General features: G+C 37.7%; 1 protein-coding gene across 11 annotated transcripts in view; it reads right to left on the bottom strand.

Moving 5' to 3' along the window:
* The window catches only part of ZNF423 (zinc finger protein 423), a 324,425-nt gene that overhangs the window by 84,694 nt on the left and 222,890 nt on the right, over positions 1 to 16,841 (bottom strand). For 6 of the 11 annotated variants that reach the window (XM_084644429.1, XM_084644433.1, XM_084644432.1 and 3 more), the window contains one exon: positions 8,013 to 8,102. The exons of the other annotated variants lie outside the window; for them this stretch is intronic. In XM_084644429.1, the coding sequence (XP_084500555.1) occupies positions 8,013 to 8,102 (90 nt within the window). The remainder of the gene's footprint in view (positions 1 to 8,012; positions 8,103 to 16,841) is intronic. 11 annotated transcript variants of the gene reach the window in all.

The raw sequence follows: 16,841 nt of genomic DNA, 5'->3' as shown, positions 1-16,841 counted from the left end.
GAACCTGTTGCTGGGGTTGTTGTGAAGGCCAAAAATATAACTGGGTTCAAACCAGAATTAGATACGTTCACGGAGGATACATCCACCAATGGCTATTAGCCAAGATGGTCAGGGACGCAACCCCATGGTCAGAGATGCAACCCCTAAACTTCTAACTGCCAGAAGCTGGGAATTGATGACAGGGGATGACTCACTTGATAATTGCCCTGATCTGTTCATACCCTATGAAGCATCTGGCACTGGCCAGTATCAGAGAACAGGATATTGGTCTGACCCAGCGTGGCCATTCGTAAGACTGCAACATCTAGACCAGAGTTCTGCAGATTAGAAGATAAAACTAACACTTTCTTTATTTCTTTGTTTAATCAACCTTTGAACAAAACAGCATTGGGTTTGCTGTTGTAGTCAGGTAGGACGGAAACACAGGTCAGGATCTCCAAAGTTCACCAAGCTGGTAGATTTATGCCAGAGACAACTCAGAATAGGTTTATCTGTAGCATACTAAAGGCCTGATCCTGATTCCCACTGACAAGAATCCCAGGCTACTGTAAAAGCACTGGACTCTCGCAAAGAAAAAGATGAAGATGACAAAACAAGAGGAGAGCAACTAGGGAAAGAAAGCTGGTAGAAGAGAAAGAAGAAAGTAACCAGACTAATCATTTTTAAAACGGTCCCAACTCTCTTAGAGAGCTGTAAGAAGCCACCAATCCTTTCTTGTATTTCTTGTATTCTGCTATCTTGTATTTATTTTTATTCAGGAGGTTCATACTGTATATTCTACTGGAGGAATGCGGTATCAGAAAAGTAAAATACCTCCCCTTTACCCAAGAGTTTGTGACTACCTGCCTGACAGAAACCAGACAAAGCAATAAAACAAAAGGGGAGGGGGGAAACGTTAGGCTTTCCATTGATTTAAAAAACCAATATTATTTTACGATACTGCTTACTCTGTGCTAAGGAAACTAACTCTAGACCTGATCAGAGTATCACTTTTCAAATGCCTAAATCCCTGTAAAGGTTTAGTGTCTGGCTGTGTGCATTTTGCTCAGTATTAACATGTTCAATGGAGTACTTTGATTTTTTTTTATCTCTACGCCAGAAGCTGGTGAATATATGCTTCATAGCTTCAGATAAACCTTTTGTTCTTCTGGGGCTGATCAGCTGGTGCGGCAGCGAGAGGGAGAGGAGGAAGGAAATTCACAGGGGCTCTACGGTTTCAAAAAGTCAAATTACCTCTGAGCCATGGCATTGCTGATAATTTAAATGAAAAAATATATATACAGGCTGCACCACACAACATCTCTACTGTTAGGACTTTTAATGAAGCCCCAGTTGTGATGACACTGAAGCAGAGAACGCTACGGTGGGATAATTACTTGGCTCCCTCACAGCTGAGTTTCACAGATGCATTATTAACGGCACATTCCATGCCATAACGAGCACCGAATGTAGGTGGGATTCACAAACCCCGGCATCCGCCATTAGCGGGTTGGCGCAAACACAAATGAGTGTTTTCACAAAAGCATGCAAAGGTTGTGAAATTCCAATGAATTCTTTCACTGGAAAAATAGTTCAAGCTGCCATGACCGGATATGTCACCTCCCATGGCACACTGTGCTCTGAGTGAGGCACCATGGGAAATTACAGAATCAGAATGCATTGATTTTTCTGTAGAAAATACAGGCAGCAGCCCTGATGAAGAATTAAGGAGGAAATGTAATAACCTAATTCTCCTCCAATCTCACGTTCCCTTTCCCTCGGTGCTCCCCACCTTATTTTTGTTTAACAATTATCCAGGTATACAGGACTAAACTGAGCTTTGATGCAAGTGGGTGAAAGCACACCGGGCTGGATATAATTACACCTGCTTTCGTCAGAGCTGAATTTAGCCCACTTTGCCTGAATGTCACCAGCTCTGAGAGACAACAGTTCCAAGGAATACTTGTTTTAAGCTGCCACGTGTTTCATGCTGTTCTTTGTGACATTCATCCCCCTAAACAGTTTTCCCCTAACAGGCTTTCTCTACAGAATCTATTTACAGTTTATGCAGTTATTAATAACTCCTCCTCGAACCATACAGTACATGGCCTGAAAGCTCTAGAGGATAAAAAGGGAATATTCACACACACAAATTACAGAAAACACAACATTAATGTCTTTCACTTGCATTAATCCAGGGCACATTAGTCTAGCACCCTCCTCAGCCCCATCAAACAAATACCAAGCAGTTAAAAAAATTCCTTATGGCCACGCTGCAGTGTTCTCTCCTCATTTTCAGAAATCAGCTTGGAGTAAGAAATGTTTTGAAATCAGTGGCAGTCCTGGTCCTTTTTACTTTTTTCCTATAAGCTTCCATTTCAAGGTGACCTTTTTTTGTGCGTTACCCCAAGTGTTTCTGCACACATACGGAACAAACAGTCTCCCAATAATTAACGCTAGCGCTTAATGACGTCCAGCTGCTGCGATAGCAAAATGAGGAGAGGCCAACCTTTGTAAACTAACTTGGGCTCTTCCAGTTACAGACGCTTTAAAACCACGGTAGTACACTTCTCTTTACCTAGTTCTCAAAGATCATTCGTACCAAATAAGACAAGTGTTCAAAATTAAGCATTTAATAACAAAGCTTATCTTTGAAGTAATATTTCATGCTGGCAAATTATATAAAAGGGCTGGATCAATTTCAGTGAATGCTGCAAAATGAATACAAATCCACAGCAGCAAATGAAAAACTAAAATGAAAATGTGAGTTGTTAAAGACATAAACCTTTACAAATTCTAGAAGTATAGTTCCAAGAGAAAACTGGAGATCGCTTCTTCGGCAAAATCCACTCCTCTGAACTCATTTTCTGATAAAATGTAAGAGGAGCTAACAGCCAACAGTTTATTAAAATAATGCCGTTTGCCAGTTTATTCATTATGTTCATAAGTATGGTAAGGATACTAGGTGAATTTTATATGAGAATGTCTCCATTATAACGCACGCCACGCGTCCTTCAGAAAAATCTATTCTTTCCACAAAGTCCTCTTTTAGACGGGTTTTCCTGCAATATTCCTTTATCCAACCCCTTATGTGCAATTTTTCCACACTGCACATCGATAATGTTGTCTGATTTAAGTGGCAAGTTCCTAATATCCACTCGGTGCTGCATGGTGGATCTCACCTCCCACGTTTCTGCTTTATGTACGAACACAAAACTCCCACTCAGGTTAATGAGAGATCTATGCACTGAGAGAGTGCAAAATACCAGTCAAGATCTACTGAGAAGAATTTTAACCTGTACCTAAGAGGAAGCTACAGATACCTTAATATAACATTTCAGGGCTTGTCACATGGAATGAATCTGGACCAAAATAGACAGTGAATTTAAAGTGAGTTACCTATTCCTGATTAACTCCATGTGTGGATGCTCTTAGTCCAGAAGAAGAGTGCCTTATTCTGAATTAGTTTAATCCTTTATAAATGGATTAAACTAATTCAGAACAAGGAACTTATTCTATAACAAGTGTGTCCACACATGGAATTATTCAGGAACAGGTAATTAGGAATAACTCCCCATGTAGACAAGTCCTTAGATTGCAAGTTGATATCTCAGAGAAAGAGAGAAGGTCCAATTTTGCCCTCAATTACATAGGTGATTCACACCCGTGCAGCTGAATCAGATGTATTCCATTTCCAAAATCACTGACAAGGATAATGACTTCTACTGCGATAAACAGTAAATGGCCTTTACAAAGATACTGGGGAAGAGAATTGGCTAATTTACTTTAATTTAAACTAAATTTACAAATTAGGAAACATGTAATAATTTACTAATACCTCCAGCACCTCAGAAATCAACAAGGGGTCAATCGTGAACTCCAACCAAAACTGCCACACTTGTAACCACTCCACTTCTTGAACTAGCAAACTAATATTACATAGGTATTAAAGTACTTCCTAGACAATTCTGGGTGTCAACACCTTTCAGAATATAATTTAAAAACAAAATCATCAGTTTACACAATAACAGAGTCCTTGGGAAAAAAATTGGTATGTGCACAGTAATTCTGATTTCTAAGCTCAAATTCCTTTGTTTGCTTTAACACTAACTTTGTACCCTACTGCTGCCTGAAGACTCAAAAGGAGTTGCATTTTTTAAAAAATTGCATAACGTGGCAACATTCCTCAGTGTATCAACGTTTCTTGAGCAGGAAGGTACCAAAAGGCTAATAGCCAAGAACTAAACTTTGTTCTACTCTACTAAAAATACTGCACTGATTAGCCAATTGCATTATTTATTTTCCTCTGATAAAAATAACCTTATTAAGAAATCGTAAGTATGCACTTATTACAAAGCAGTTCTGATTAAATTCCACAGTGCAGATATTTGGGAGAAGGGACGTGGGAGAACGAGAGATGTCTTCATATATAGGATGAATGGCACAATATGCTGGTACACACACCCCTTAAATATAGGGGTGTGTGTGTATAAAACAGCCATGGAAAAAAATGTCTATAACAAAACAGAGAATTTGGAGACATCTGTTAACCATGATTATCCTGTCTTAAAACTGAGCATTTTAGATTTCTTAGCTCCCTCTTTTGTTCAGTTTTGGTTCTCAAGCTTGCAGTTTTCTGCTCTACACTATTTATTTTTGTGCACTCTGTAACACAACCTGACAAAATTCTGCTTGCTCATTCACCCAGAATGAATAATTTTTAAATAGGACAATAAAGTATCTTTATTTTTTTCATAAACAACAATGGCCAAGATAAAGGGCTAGCAAGTATATTTTAAAGTTCAAGATGATTTTACAAGGCTTCTGCAAGCCATATAGCTTCTTCTCCAATTCTAAAGTTCACCCATATACTAAGACAGAAATGTAAGGGAATGATCTACTTGAAAATGGAGAATGAGCTGCCAAATTTGGAGTGAGTTCCAGATTTTGAATCCTTCCTGTTCCCCAAATTGTGGTGTCCAAGTTTGTTTTAAAAGTCAACCACAAAATCTGACTCTGAGTTTGGATTCCATTTCTCTCCAAAGTTTGGTGCTGTTTAGATCTAAACTGATGTCTGGGGCCCATCTTCACTCCACAAAGAGATGGTGATGTTCTGGACTTGTTTTTTGCCCTCCTCACCTCCCCCACAAAAAGTTACTTTTCTATATACAATGGACCACTGATCTTATGATATGCTTTAGATAATTAAAGGATGGGAAAGCATTTCTAAGAAAAAAACGTTTTTCTTCAAGGTGAAATAGGGAGGCAAGATATTACACATTAAGAAATACTAACATGTTAAAGGTTTTAATAGGCAAGATCATGGAAGTTTGAAAACATGATTCATTTATGCTATATATTTATGTATACAAGCCTATTAGGTTCTGTAGTGCTTTTTAATATTATCATGCATAAATATATATTCACTGTACATAAATGTATACACAGGGTAAATGTATGCTAATAACCTTTTGAATTAATCATGTTATAAATCTGGTGCAGACAAGATGAAGCAATACGTCTAAATATTCCAATATTCTTTATTGTATTAGAGTATTAATACATATATGCATTTATATACAAAGATTATAAAATATTTATGGTTTATCATCTTAAACTTTAATTTTGTTCGTAATATAGACAGATGTTACTTTTATGGGAGGTAGCTTTATTATTTAACACTCCAAGGGCAAGATTATGTTTTTCTATTAAAAGGAAGGGACATACTTCTCCTCAGTCCTTAGAGTGCTAGCCTTCGTATTCTGCAATATGTTGTGGCTTAATTTTTATACACACCAATTTCTTATCTGTTAGTTCAAGGTGAGTACTCCAGCTAGTGACAGTTATTTTACCAAACCTCTCAAAATACTGTACACGAAAAATGGCACATACAACTTTTGTTGTGTTCACTTTCTAGACAGAGAAATACTAATTGTCTTTTTAAAAAATCTCTATAGTATTTTGTCAATATTTTTTTATTACAGCAGAGCATGTATAAATATTTTATTGTAAACCAAGGGCCTAAAATAAACAGTTTAGTAAATAGTTATTACATTACAAGGAAAAACATCTGTGGAAACTGTTTTCCATGTAATTATTCTTGCTATTTTACATTAGCGCTCAACGTGAGTTTCTTTGGCTCTAACGTTTCACTTGTTCTGAATCTTCCTCCTTGTTGCTATTATTAAAATCTTAAAAAGGTGCCAAATCTTAAATGAAGAAAAAAAATGATTCGCTAGAAATTATTCATATCACAGTGAGCCTCTACTAAACCTGGCAGGGGTGCAATATTTTCGGTGAAATTAACATAAAATATACAACTGCAAATTATCCAGGAAATAGCTATGTTCTTTACAGCACGCATTTACATGGAGGGGGGGGGAAGTGAATGTTCTACTTATCTGTCTAACACAAAGCTAAAAACAGTCTCTTCCAAAGCCAGCTTTAAAGGGAAAATAATAGATCTGCATAGGGAACATGGTCCTTAAAGAGGATATAACAAATAGCTGGTTGGCAAAATCAACCTTAGAAATTACTGGAAAAAATAATCAACCCTGGACATTTCTACTGCTGAATGCTAGCAATCCAGTTTTAGTTCTCTTCTTGATACATGGAATGCATTTCCTCTCTTAGGCCTCAGCCCTTTCTGCTAAAACACAAGAAAAATTGTAATACTGTGTAAAATGCAAATCTTGCTGTAAATATTTTATAAAATTGTTGCATATATCCCAAAAAGCTATAGGTCTTAATTGAGAGGAGGCTATTTTGCCAGTCAATATATGGAAATGTAAAATGCTAATTCATGTTTTTCTACTTGTAAAAAACCCTGGAGAACAGCAAAACCACAAATGCACTCACTTTAATATTATACATATAATTTGGCTCCCTCTTTACAATCCCCACTGTCCTGGCTTTTATCTCCCAATGGCTGCAGAGGAAGAATCACAGAATCACTTTTACATCATCTGCACAGGAAGTCAACCCCCATGCTCTGCCAGCTTGGCAAAGGAGTAAGAGGCTGAGCTAACACACACTGCAAACAGGAACTGAAACAAGAAATTCCAGCCTTGTTACACAAGAAACAAGCCCTAAATGACATTAAACCTGATCGGAGAGGAACAGCATGCAAACAGCGTTTCACCAGTGAGAACTAACTTACATTAACAGCAGCCCAGACAGAAGGCACACAGGCAGATATGAAATCCGATGCAACCCAATGTGCACACCTGCAAGTGTTAGGAGTCTCGAGATTTTTTGCTGAAGTGTTTTTAGCACACGTAGCTTTTGATTTTTAGACAGCTGATGATTGTGACACTAAGGCTTAAGACTCCCTTACTCGGTGTCGTGCTGAAATCTGTCTAGAAGTTATTTGGTCTGATTAAACATACAGTCACTAGTGTTAGCCTTTATTCACTCACGTGCATGTTTACTTAGCAAAGGAAGGACTGGGGAGGGGGATAGTATTGTGTCAACTTTAAATGAAACTATCAAGTCATTAAATTTTCAGCTCTCACTTGGTAGCTGATGCTGGCTTTAAAGTCTGAAAATGATAGCTTTCCCCCAACAATTTAAAGGGTTTTCCCCCCAGTAGATTTCTTTATCTTCTGATTAGAGCTGAAGTTAATGTGGTTGTTTTGTTTAACATCAATAATGCCTGAGTAGATGATCTAGCAATGGGATAGATAAAACAAGCTGTAACAAATGACATGCTGTTGATACTAGCTGATACTGATCATCTAACACATGGAGCAAAACTGCATTTGGTTATTCTGGAGTAAAACCTAGAGTCGATGGATTTACTCTGGTATAACTGAATGAAAAACAACAATTTTTACAATTTTACAACAATTAGTTTTAGAATTATACAACGACATTATATTCAAAGCCACTGATCTTATTCTTTGATAGGTATGGGTGAGCATACACAAGACAACACATCTAAAGGCAGGGTTAACTTCTGAGTGTGGTTATATTTACTACAGTACCTAACTGTTTATACATATATAAAGTTCAGCGTATACTTTATTTCCTACCTGCAGTGACATTTTTCATAGTCCTCCTCTCCACCAGTGCAGGAGCTGGAAAAGAAGGTAACGTCTCACCATATGGGGTTTGGGCTGCACCTACAGGAAACAGGAGGTAAAAAGACTCAACTCTTCCCCGTGAGGTCAGCACCTCATTTACCCCCAGTGCATGGGTTAATTGCAACACAACAAAACAAAGAGGAAAGAGATTCAGGGTAGGCAGGAGAAAGTGTGTTGGTGAAGAGGAGGACTATGGAAAACACCATTACTAGTAAGTAATCATTCTTTTTCATACCTCCCCTCTTCACCAATCTAGGAGTCGGAAAAGAAGTTCAGTCCTCACCATATAGAAATGTAATTGACAATAGAAGCAGGCAATAGTCCCTTACCTTAAAATGACTATAGTATCTGACAGATCCTATGACTGAAAGTGCATTTTCTGCAGAAGTTAATACAAGTTTATGGCGGGTAGGAAAAATATGTACGTTTGACTCAGTTGCTACTCTTTAATTTTCCAAAAGTTACATTCCATCTGAGAATTGCTTACAACTCCCAGCAGAATAAAGCTTCATGCAGTATGGAGAGACTCAAGATCCTGTTGTTCGAAGTATTCTTGCATAGGCCTTGATCCACCTGGAAACTGTAGTATTTGGATGCATTGTGTCTTTCCCTAGCCAATAAAATATGACAAATAATGCTTTTGAGTTGTAAAATAGCATCATTAGTCCAAGGTAAGAGTCAATGTTTTGCCTGACAAAGAATGAAAACTGTCTCTAAAGAAATGTAGATTGATTATGATAGATCAACTGGTTCATTTAAAATCTGATATTACCTTAGGAAAGTCTGATAATGAAACTAAAATCTTCTCTCTCAAAGTTCAACTGAAGACACAGAGGCAATTGTTAGAACCTTCCTGCTTAGAGACAGGGCCACAAAAAATAAATTTTTTAGTAAAGCAAATGTAAAGGAATTGAATCTGCCAATTCAAAACTCGAACAATACATACATCTCAATCTGGAATAATCTAAAGAGAGAAGAACATGAAGTAGAGATTTCTTGATTCCTTAAAGAGGCCAGAAAGTTGCCAAAATTACTAATAAGTTGACCCACAAAGTTTCCGCTACAAAAATCCAAAATGTAAGTGACCAAACATGTATGGTACCTACCGCAGAGGCAATTGGTTCTCTCTGCACCAAGAACTTGACAGAAAATGATGAGTCAAAGGTGTTCTGAAACACACAGTAGAATTTAAAAGAATTAAAATGTTCTTCAGAGGTCAGAATAATGTGAATGAAATTCTTGCTGTTGAAAAGTTTCTCTCTACACTAAAGAATGATCAGGAAAGAAAGTAGTCCGATTACTCAGGAGGATATGACAATAATATTTTTGTCCCTCAGGAAGGAGAGGGAAATTATACTTGACCTGATTTGCTAATCAAGTATGACGCGTATCAATGAAATTTGCTCTAATGACCATTTGTAATGGGCAGTCTCTTCACTTAAAGGACCAGGTTAAAGTCTCCCCAAGATTTGCACTGCCATTTAATTTGATCCTTATTTAAAGGCAATGCACCAACTGTATCCCTTTGAAGTAAATGGAGTTACATTGAAAATGAATTTGGACCTATATCTAATAGGCAAAAATTCTCATTTGTCCATTGGATGATCAGACAAGTTTCAGTGTACATAACTTGATAACCCTCTTATTCAAATACAGATGTTTTCCATAACAGGAGAAGGAAGTAAGGAAACGTTTTGGACCTGATCATCAGAAGTGCTGAGCACTTGCAGCTCCCTCTGAAGTCAGTGAGTGCAGGTACTTAAAACCACGTACATGTTTTTTATTAGTAAGTGTTGTTTATCAGTGTTCTTATTAGTAAGAAAGGGACTTAGATCTACCTTTCTAGTACTGTGCACTTTCTCTTCCCACTGTCCAATGACAGGGTAGACTGGAACAGTGTCCACACCTCCCCAAAGAGATAAAATGAATGGTGCATGGACTTTTTATAACTTTGGCCAAAGATGTTAAATTTTCCCAAATATGCACTGCTTTGCCTCCCACCCCGTTTGTTTGTTTTTAGGTAAGCCCAGATATCTTACTAGTGCAGAAACAGAAATGGTAGCTGATTTCCTTGCAGCTTTGGATGAAAAGGCATTAAAAACTGCACCACTGGTTTGGCAAGACTTGAAGAACAGGGAAATCTTCTTTCTCCAAGAAAAAGCATTAGTTGCCTGTTAACAGCAACCTGCCTGTTAAAACATCATAAACACCTAGATTTCAAGACAGAATTGGTACAAAGCTACAGGGACAAAGAAGATTCAAAAGCTGTACATAGAATTACAGTATAAACAACCAGTGGAACCTGTAGATGTGATGGTGTACAATATGGCTCCTTTATATCGAAGAGAGAATGCAACTGCTGCTGTTCTAGGACCTCTACAATCTTCTCTACATACTTTATGACGACAGAAATGACAATCTTCTCACAGGAACAGGTTATCCCCTTTGATTAGATCATTCTTGCTCATATGCAATTAGTGGTAGCACGAACTGATTACAGGGAACCTAATGTCAAGTTTTAGGGTTATTTTTTTGTTTTTTAAGTATTCATCCTGTTGATGAATGCTATCTTTAATTCTTAATTTCTTCACTGTTTAGAGATAATGAAGTTTAATTCAGTTTTAATTTAGTCTAAAAAATTGGTTCTTTTCAGCATCTTTATCCAAAAGTGATGCAGAGTCTATAAGCTTTCCTAATAAAAAAGAAAACTATATGAAAAACATTTTAATAGAGAAAATATAACTTCAAAGTGAAATCCTTCATGACAAGGGAAATCAAATATCTCATATACAATTATACTGTCAGATGCCACGCTTTAAAGAAATCATTTTGTTATTGTTTAGGACCTCAATTATTTAGTAAATTGGTTAATTTCTTAAGCAAGCAATGGTGCCATTGAAGGCAAAACTCTGTACAATTCAAAGCAGCAGGATTCAAATGTGAGGAAATAAACAAATTCATGTAAAGAGCAAAAGATATCTTTGCAGCATCACTCTAGAAAAGTCTGAAGAACAGACCTGAAAATGATGGAGCTTTGTTTATAGGAAGATTCTGATTCTTTGTTTTTTTTTTTTAAATCAGGAGAAAGGTAGAAAGGTCTGATTGGAAACTGAGGTGCTGACCTTTATAGTGGGAAAGAGTTGAGTAATTTTGCCACCCATAGGTAGAACCAAAATTTCATATGGTGAGAACTTACCTTCTTTTCCAACTTCAGGGTTGGTGGAGAGGGACTCTGTGAAGACTGTGTGCACTTATATTCATAGATATTTGCCCACACATGTACAAATAATCCAAGAAGCAGGCAGAAAATATCTCTGCAGACTGCTAAATACAATTCTGGTTTTTTTTTTTATTTGGGGGGAGGGTTGTTGTTGTTGTTGTTGTTTTTGAAAATACAATAATTTTCAAGGTTAACAATACCACTAAAGTGAAGAACAAGTTACAGCATCAAAATATCACAGTTTACACACATGAAAGTTTACTGGAAAGAGACATTTTTGCCACACTAGTTAACAGATGTTGAAAGACTGTGAATTGATTGAGATGCTTGCTAATGATAACTTTGAAGACACATCAGACTTAAAACTCAGACTGATTACAGAAAAGGTGTTTTATCAACTGCTCCTCTTTATGAATAAATATGAAACTACCAGGAAAATGTTTAAACGAGTTTAATCATAACTGCATATGAAAATTGGGTTGAAGGGCAAAAAGGATTCTTAACACGGTTAAGAGAGAATGAAAGCAATATAAAACTGTGATCACAGACGATTATGCATGTATCATGCAAAACAGGAATGTTGTCATAGCAGCTATAAAAATGTCAGTGAAAACTGAACTACTATTATGCAAGGTGTAAATGAAACAAAAAAATGCAAAAGGAATATACGAATGAATATATTAAGGAAAACACTATTTCTTTCCTGGTAGATAAACAAGCAAAACAAAATACATTTTCATGAAATAGAGTAATTTCTAGGGACAAATATGCATAGATAACAATTGTAAGAGACCATAGCTTAATTCCGATGAAGTGAGCTGTAGCTCAGGAAAGCTTATGCTCAAATAAATTTATTAGTCTCTAAGGTGCCACAAGTACTCCTGTTCTTTTTGCGAATACAGACTAACACGGCTGCTACTCTGAAACATAGCTACACTGTGTATCTGGATGACAAAGCTATTAGTATTTCTGGCAACAAATTTTCCATGTGGCAGAAAAAAGAGAGGGCTAAAATGTACAATTATGAAGACCATTTTAAAATAGGAAGCCAACTAGATATTGGATTCTATTAGGGCCCGACATTTCCTGCTTAAGTCAATGGGAGTTTGAGCTCTGGCCCTGAATGAAACTACACTATTAATTATTAATACTGTAGTTTAATTATCAGTGGTGTACATTTACAGTGCTATATCCTCCTAGTACATATGTACCACGCTCACCATTGTGTTATTTAAGTATCTACATGAATCATTATTTATTATTATTAACAACAACAGAGAACTAATGTAAAACTCAAAACAAGCGCTTTAGGTAGGCCAACAATTACATTTAGGCTTATAGATATAATACATATTGCATTCTAAGACTCTCAATCCTGCAACAAGTTCCATGCAGACAGATGCCTACACAGGCATAGAGCCCCACTCAGGGCAACAGTATGCCATGCACACCCAGAGGTTTATATAGGCAAAGCACAAATGAGGATCAAGGCCCAAATACGCATTTCTGAACAGAATGCATGTAGCTCATAAAGGTTTGTATACCAGTTTTTCCTTTCTAAAACCAACTTTAAATAGTAGACAGCTACCTTAACGTGTGATTCCAGTACTACTTATTAATTAAAAGAAATCCACAAAGAATTAGCTGCTTAAAGCAAATACTACATTAATGTATAAGGGTTGTGCTTGCAACTGTGCATTAAAAGAGCAACACTTAAAATATGCTTTAAAAATATGCAAGTTTTACAAATATATTTTGAATTCTTAATGTGTTCATAAATAATTCACACATTCAACCGCTAAGTCCAGAAATATGTTATCATTGATCATTTGCATTTAATGCTTCAAAAACAATCTGGCACATTTTTTATTTGCCTTAACACTTGAAAGCTATTACAAAGACACTGTGTTCCAGTGTTATCATCATTGCTACCATGTATACATTTTAATTCAGCACTGGGCTACACTACAAACCCATGCTGGTATAACTACGTTGCTCACAGGTGTGGAAAATCCACACCCCTGAGCAATGCAGTTATACCGACCTAACGCCAACATCTGGTGTAGATGGGAGGGCTTCTCCCATCAACATAGCTACTGCCTCTTGGAGAGGTGAAGTCCCTATGCCGACGGGACAGGCTCTCCTTTCATTGTAGGTAGCATCTTCACTTAGCACTGCAACTGCGCTGCTGCAGCACTGTAAGTGTAGACAAATCCGAATACCTGGCCAAAGGCCTGTAGGGTTTCCCTCTCAAGAATCAGACAGTTTTGTCTCAGTCATTTGACACAATGTCATGACTGGATGGAAAGGAATTTTGTTTACCAAGAAGCACCTTTCAAAATTTTGCAAATTTAAATAACTGAGAATTCAAGCCGCATGTTTAACTAACAGTGCATAAGAAAAATAGAACATTTAAACAGAATTAATGCCTTCCTTTAACATACATTATTGTATTAAGATCTCTATTCTGAAATTGCTGACTATCCTCAGCTCCCAAGTCAATGAGAGTTGAGAGGACTCAGCACTTCCCAGGATCAGGCCCTAACAACAGAAATGTCTTTGTATCCTAGAAGGAAATGCATATGGCAAATACTTCCACCTATGCAGATGCCATTTGTAAAGTGTGGAAGCTCTGTATTTGTATTAACAATGAATACATATACTCAGATAGTACAGTGATGGGCAGCAGTATAAAACCATAACTAGCTTTACATCCATACAAATACCTGGGCTGGACAGTTATGTTATTAGCTGAATCAATGAAAACTATAATAAAGAGATTCATGCTCCAAAAGGTTCTGAGATACATTCTGACTGTGAAATCTCAAATCTTTTAACTGCTTTCTTGATGTTATCTCTGTGATTTAGTGGTCTATCAATTAATAGTTCTTTTACATGTGAAAACAACTTTCCTCACACTGCTGCCTTTTAAAGTCTGTGCATTATCTGAGTTCTTTGGGTTTGGCCTCAAATTTGTTACACTAATTATTCTTATTTTTGGTCATGGTTTTATTTAGAATACTTGTGTCAATTTACAGAAAAAATGTAGATGATATACATTCTGTATGTGTCTGTGTTTCTGGCAAAAAAATTCCACAACTTGAAACACAATATTCAGGAGGGATCAGTGGCATTTTATCACAGATTAGGTTATACAGATGTTTGGGATCCTGTGTTACCTGAATCAAAAATATCATTAAAAACACACTGCAGCTCATTGCTCAGCAACATCCATTTGTTTTTTGCACTGAAATTTCTTTTTGCCTCGTTCATCATTACAATTAGGTAATTTGGTAGTTCCCCATCATCCAAGCCAGAGGATGCTAAGGCCTTGTCTACACTACGGGGGGAGATCAATCTAAGTTACGCAACTTCAGCTCTATGAATAACGTAGCTGAAGTCAGCGTACTTAGATCTACTTACCGCGGGGTCCACACTACACTATGTCAACAGGAGACGCTCTCCCGTCAACCCCCCCTTGTGCTTCTCGTTCAGGTGGAGTTCAGGAGTTGATGGGAGAGTGATCTGCAGTCAATTTAGTGGATCTTCACTAGACCTGCTAAATTGACCGCCGATGCATCTATTGCCACACAGCGATCCCCCGATAAGTGTAGACAAGCCCTAAGTCTATAAAGCAGTCCAAGATACAGACCACAAAGCTATTTCAATACAACTGCCACTATTGTCCCCTACAGCTGTAAAATGAATAAACTGGGCCTCCTGCTTTATGTATTCCCCAATACAAATTAAGTACAGGTTCTGGAGACCATCCTAGTTTACAATAATCTGCCCATTGTTACACTCTATGGCTCTCAAAATAGTTTGCCAGAAGAATGCTGATCATCATATACGTAACTGATTGGGAGGGACTGGGAAGAATACACAGAGATGATTGGTCCGTATATTTGTGTGTGTACTTATAAAAATTAATATGTTTACTGGACACCTTATCTTAGACTAGTAAAATCCTAAATAAATAAATAAATAAATAAATAAATGAGAGACAAATCTAGAGGGAATGCTTTGCCACAAACGTGGCACAAGGACCTATCAGTGGCCAAACTATTGAATATTCAAGTGTCCTACTGCTCCCTCAGCCGTAGGAGAAAGATCTGTTAAGAGCTTTCTGTGATTTTTGCTGTTGTCATGGATGTTCTCTTCCTCCACCATTGGAGCCAGTTGCTTAGCATGCCATCCTTCTAGGCATCTAATAGAGACTGCACATCAGAGGCAGTGGTTGGTGGGGGAATAGGGGAAACACTTGAAACATGGTCAGGTCAGCACAACAGGAGGTAAGGAGTACAGAGACTGCAAGAACTACAGACATTTTTTGATATACTCCTGGGTAGACTCCCCAATGCTGGCAAATGTTTCAAAGGGGGAATCCCTTCTCTCTGTGGACAGAAATGTTTCAAAGGAGCACCAATCAGTGGAATGTTTCAAAGACCTTCTGCTCTCTAAAAATTCCACCCCAAAAACCCCAGACCCCTTCCTAACTAATCATGACGAAAGGGGCCTGACTCTGTGGCTAAAAACCTTCCTACAGCTCATAGCTTAAAATAAAACAAAGCATTTACCATATACCTGCTCCAGGAATGTATCCAGTCTGTTCAGTCACCAGGGTCTCTGCATGGGACTCAATATGCTTCTGTGGCTGCGTACAGGATATGAAGAGCTAGAGTGCAGAAGGGTAATTTTTCAAAGCAGTGTGTGGGAGTAGTGTTGAAAATTTCCTCCATACTACTTTGAAAATTTCAACCTACTCTACTGAATTACAACCAGGGCCTCTAACTCCTGAGTAGACAGCCAAGAAGCAGAAGAGGGAGATGAGCCCAGTTAACAGGATGAAATACTTGGCACTGTTTAAAAACTAAATTGTAAGATGTGATCACGTAATTATCTAACCATGCTACGGAGGTGTCTTGCATTACAAGGCAGAGATCGTTTTGTTGACTATTATTTGAAAAGAATAAAGTATGAGTTTAGAAAGCCACTTTTCATTTATTTTGTGTGCGTGAGAGTATGAAAAAAAGTTAGTGCCGCTGAAAGATGTTGGACTGTCAGATCTAGTGACTGAGCCCCTCTACTCACTCGGCACACGCACCATGGGCCGCAGCAATGCAAGCTTCCCTGGCACACTACTGCACCAGTGTGCCTTCATCCTGACTTGGAGGCTATTTTCTCTGTCAGGGCTCTGAATAAGTTACAATTCATGGTGGTGATTTTTGTAATATGGACTTTGGTCCACTGGGATTCAAGCAAGACCTCCAACTCACTTCTCAGAGGCTACTGAATGGTAACTACCCTTCCATCACCACCAATCTGGGCTAGATTTGTAAAATGAAAAACTCTTTAACCCATTACCTTTATTATAAGTAAAGCTACCTTAATAATAAGGAGCTATATGCCCTCCTCTGCTATAGTATATGAAGGGGAGTGAAACAAGCATTGTTAGGGCTCCTCGCCCATAGGACAGGCCCAACACAGGCTGTGCAAACTTTGGAGTAGGTGGGCTATGAGCGGACCAGAGGAGCAATCACTATCCATGATATTCATGC

This window comes from Lepidochelys olivacea (assembly GCF_965140295.1).
Source record: "Lepidochelys olivacea isolate rLepOli2 genome assembly, chromosome: 12".
NCBI classification, from domain to species: Eukaryota; Metazoa; Chordata; order Testudines; family Cheloniidae; genus Lepidochelys; species Lepidochelys olivacea.
This window is presented reverse-complemented; position numbering and strand designations above follow the sequence as displayed.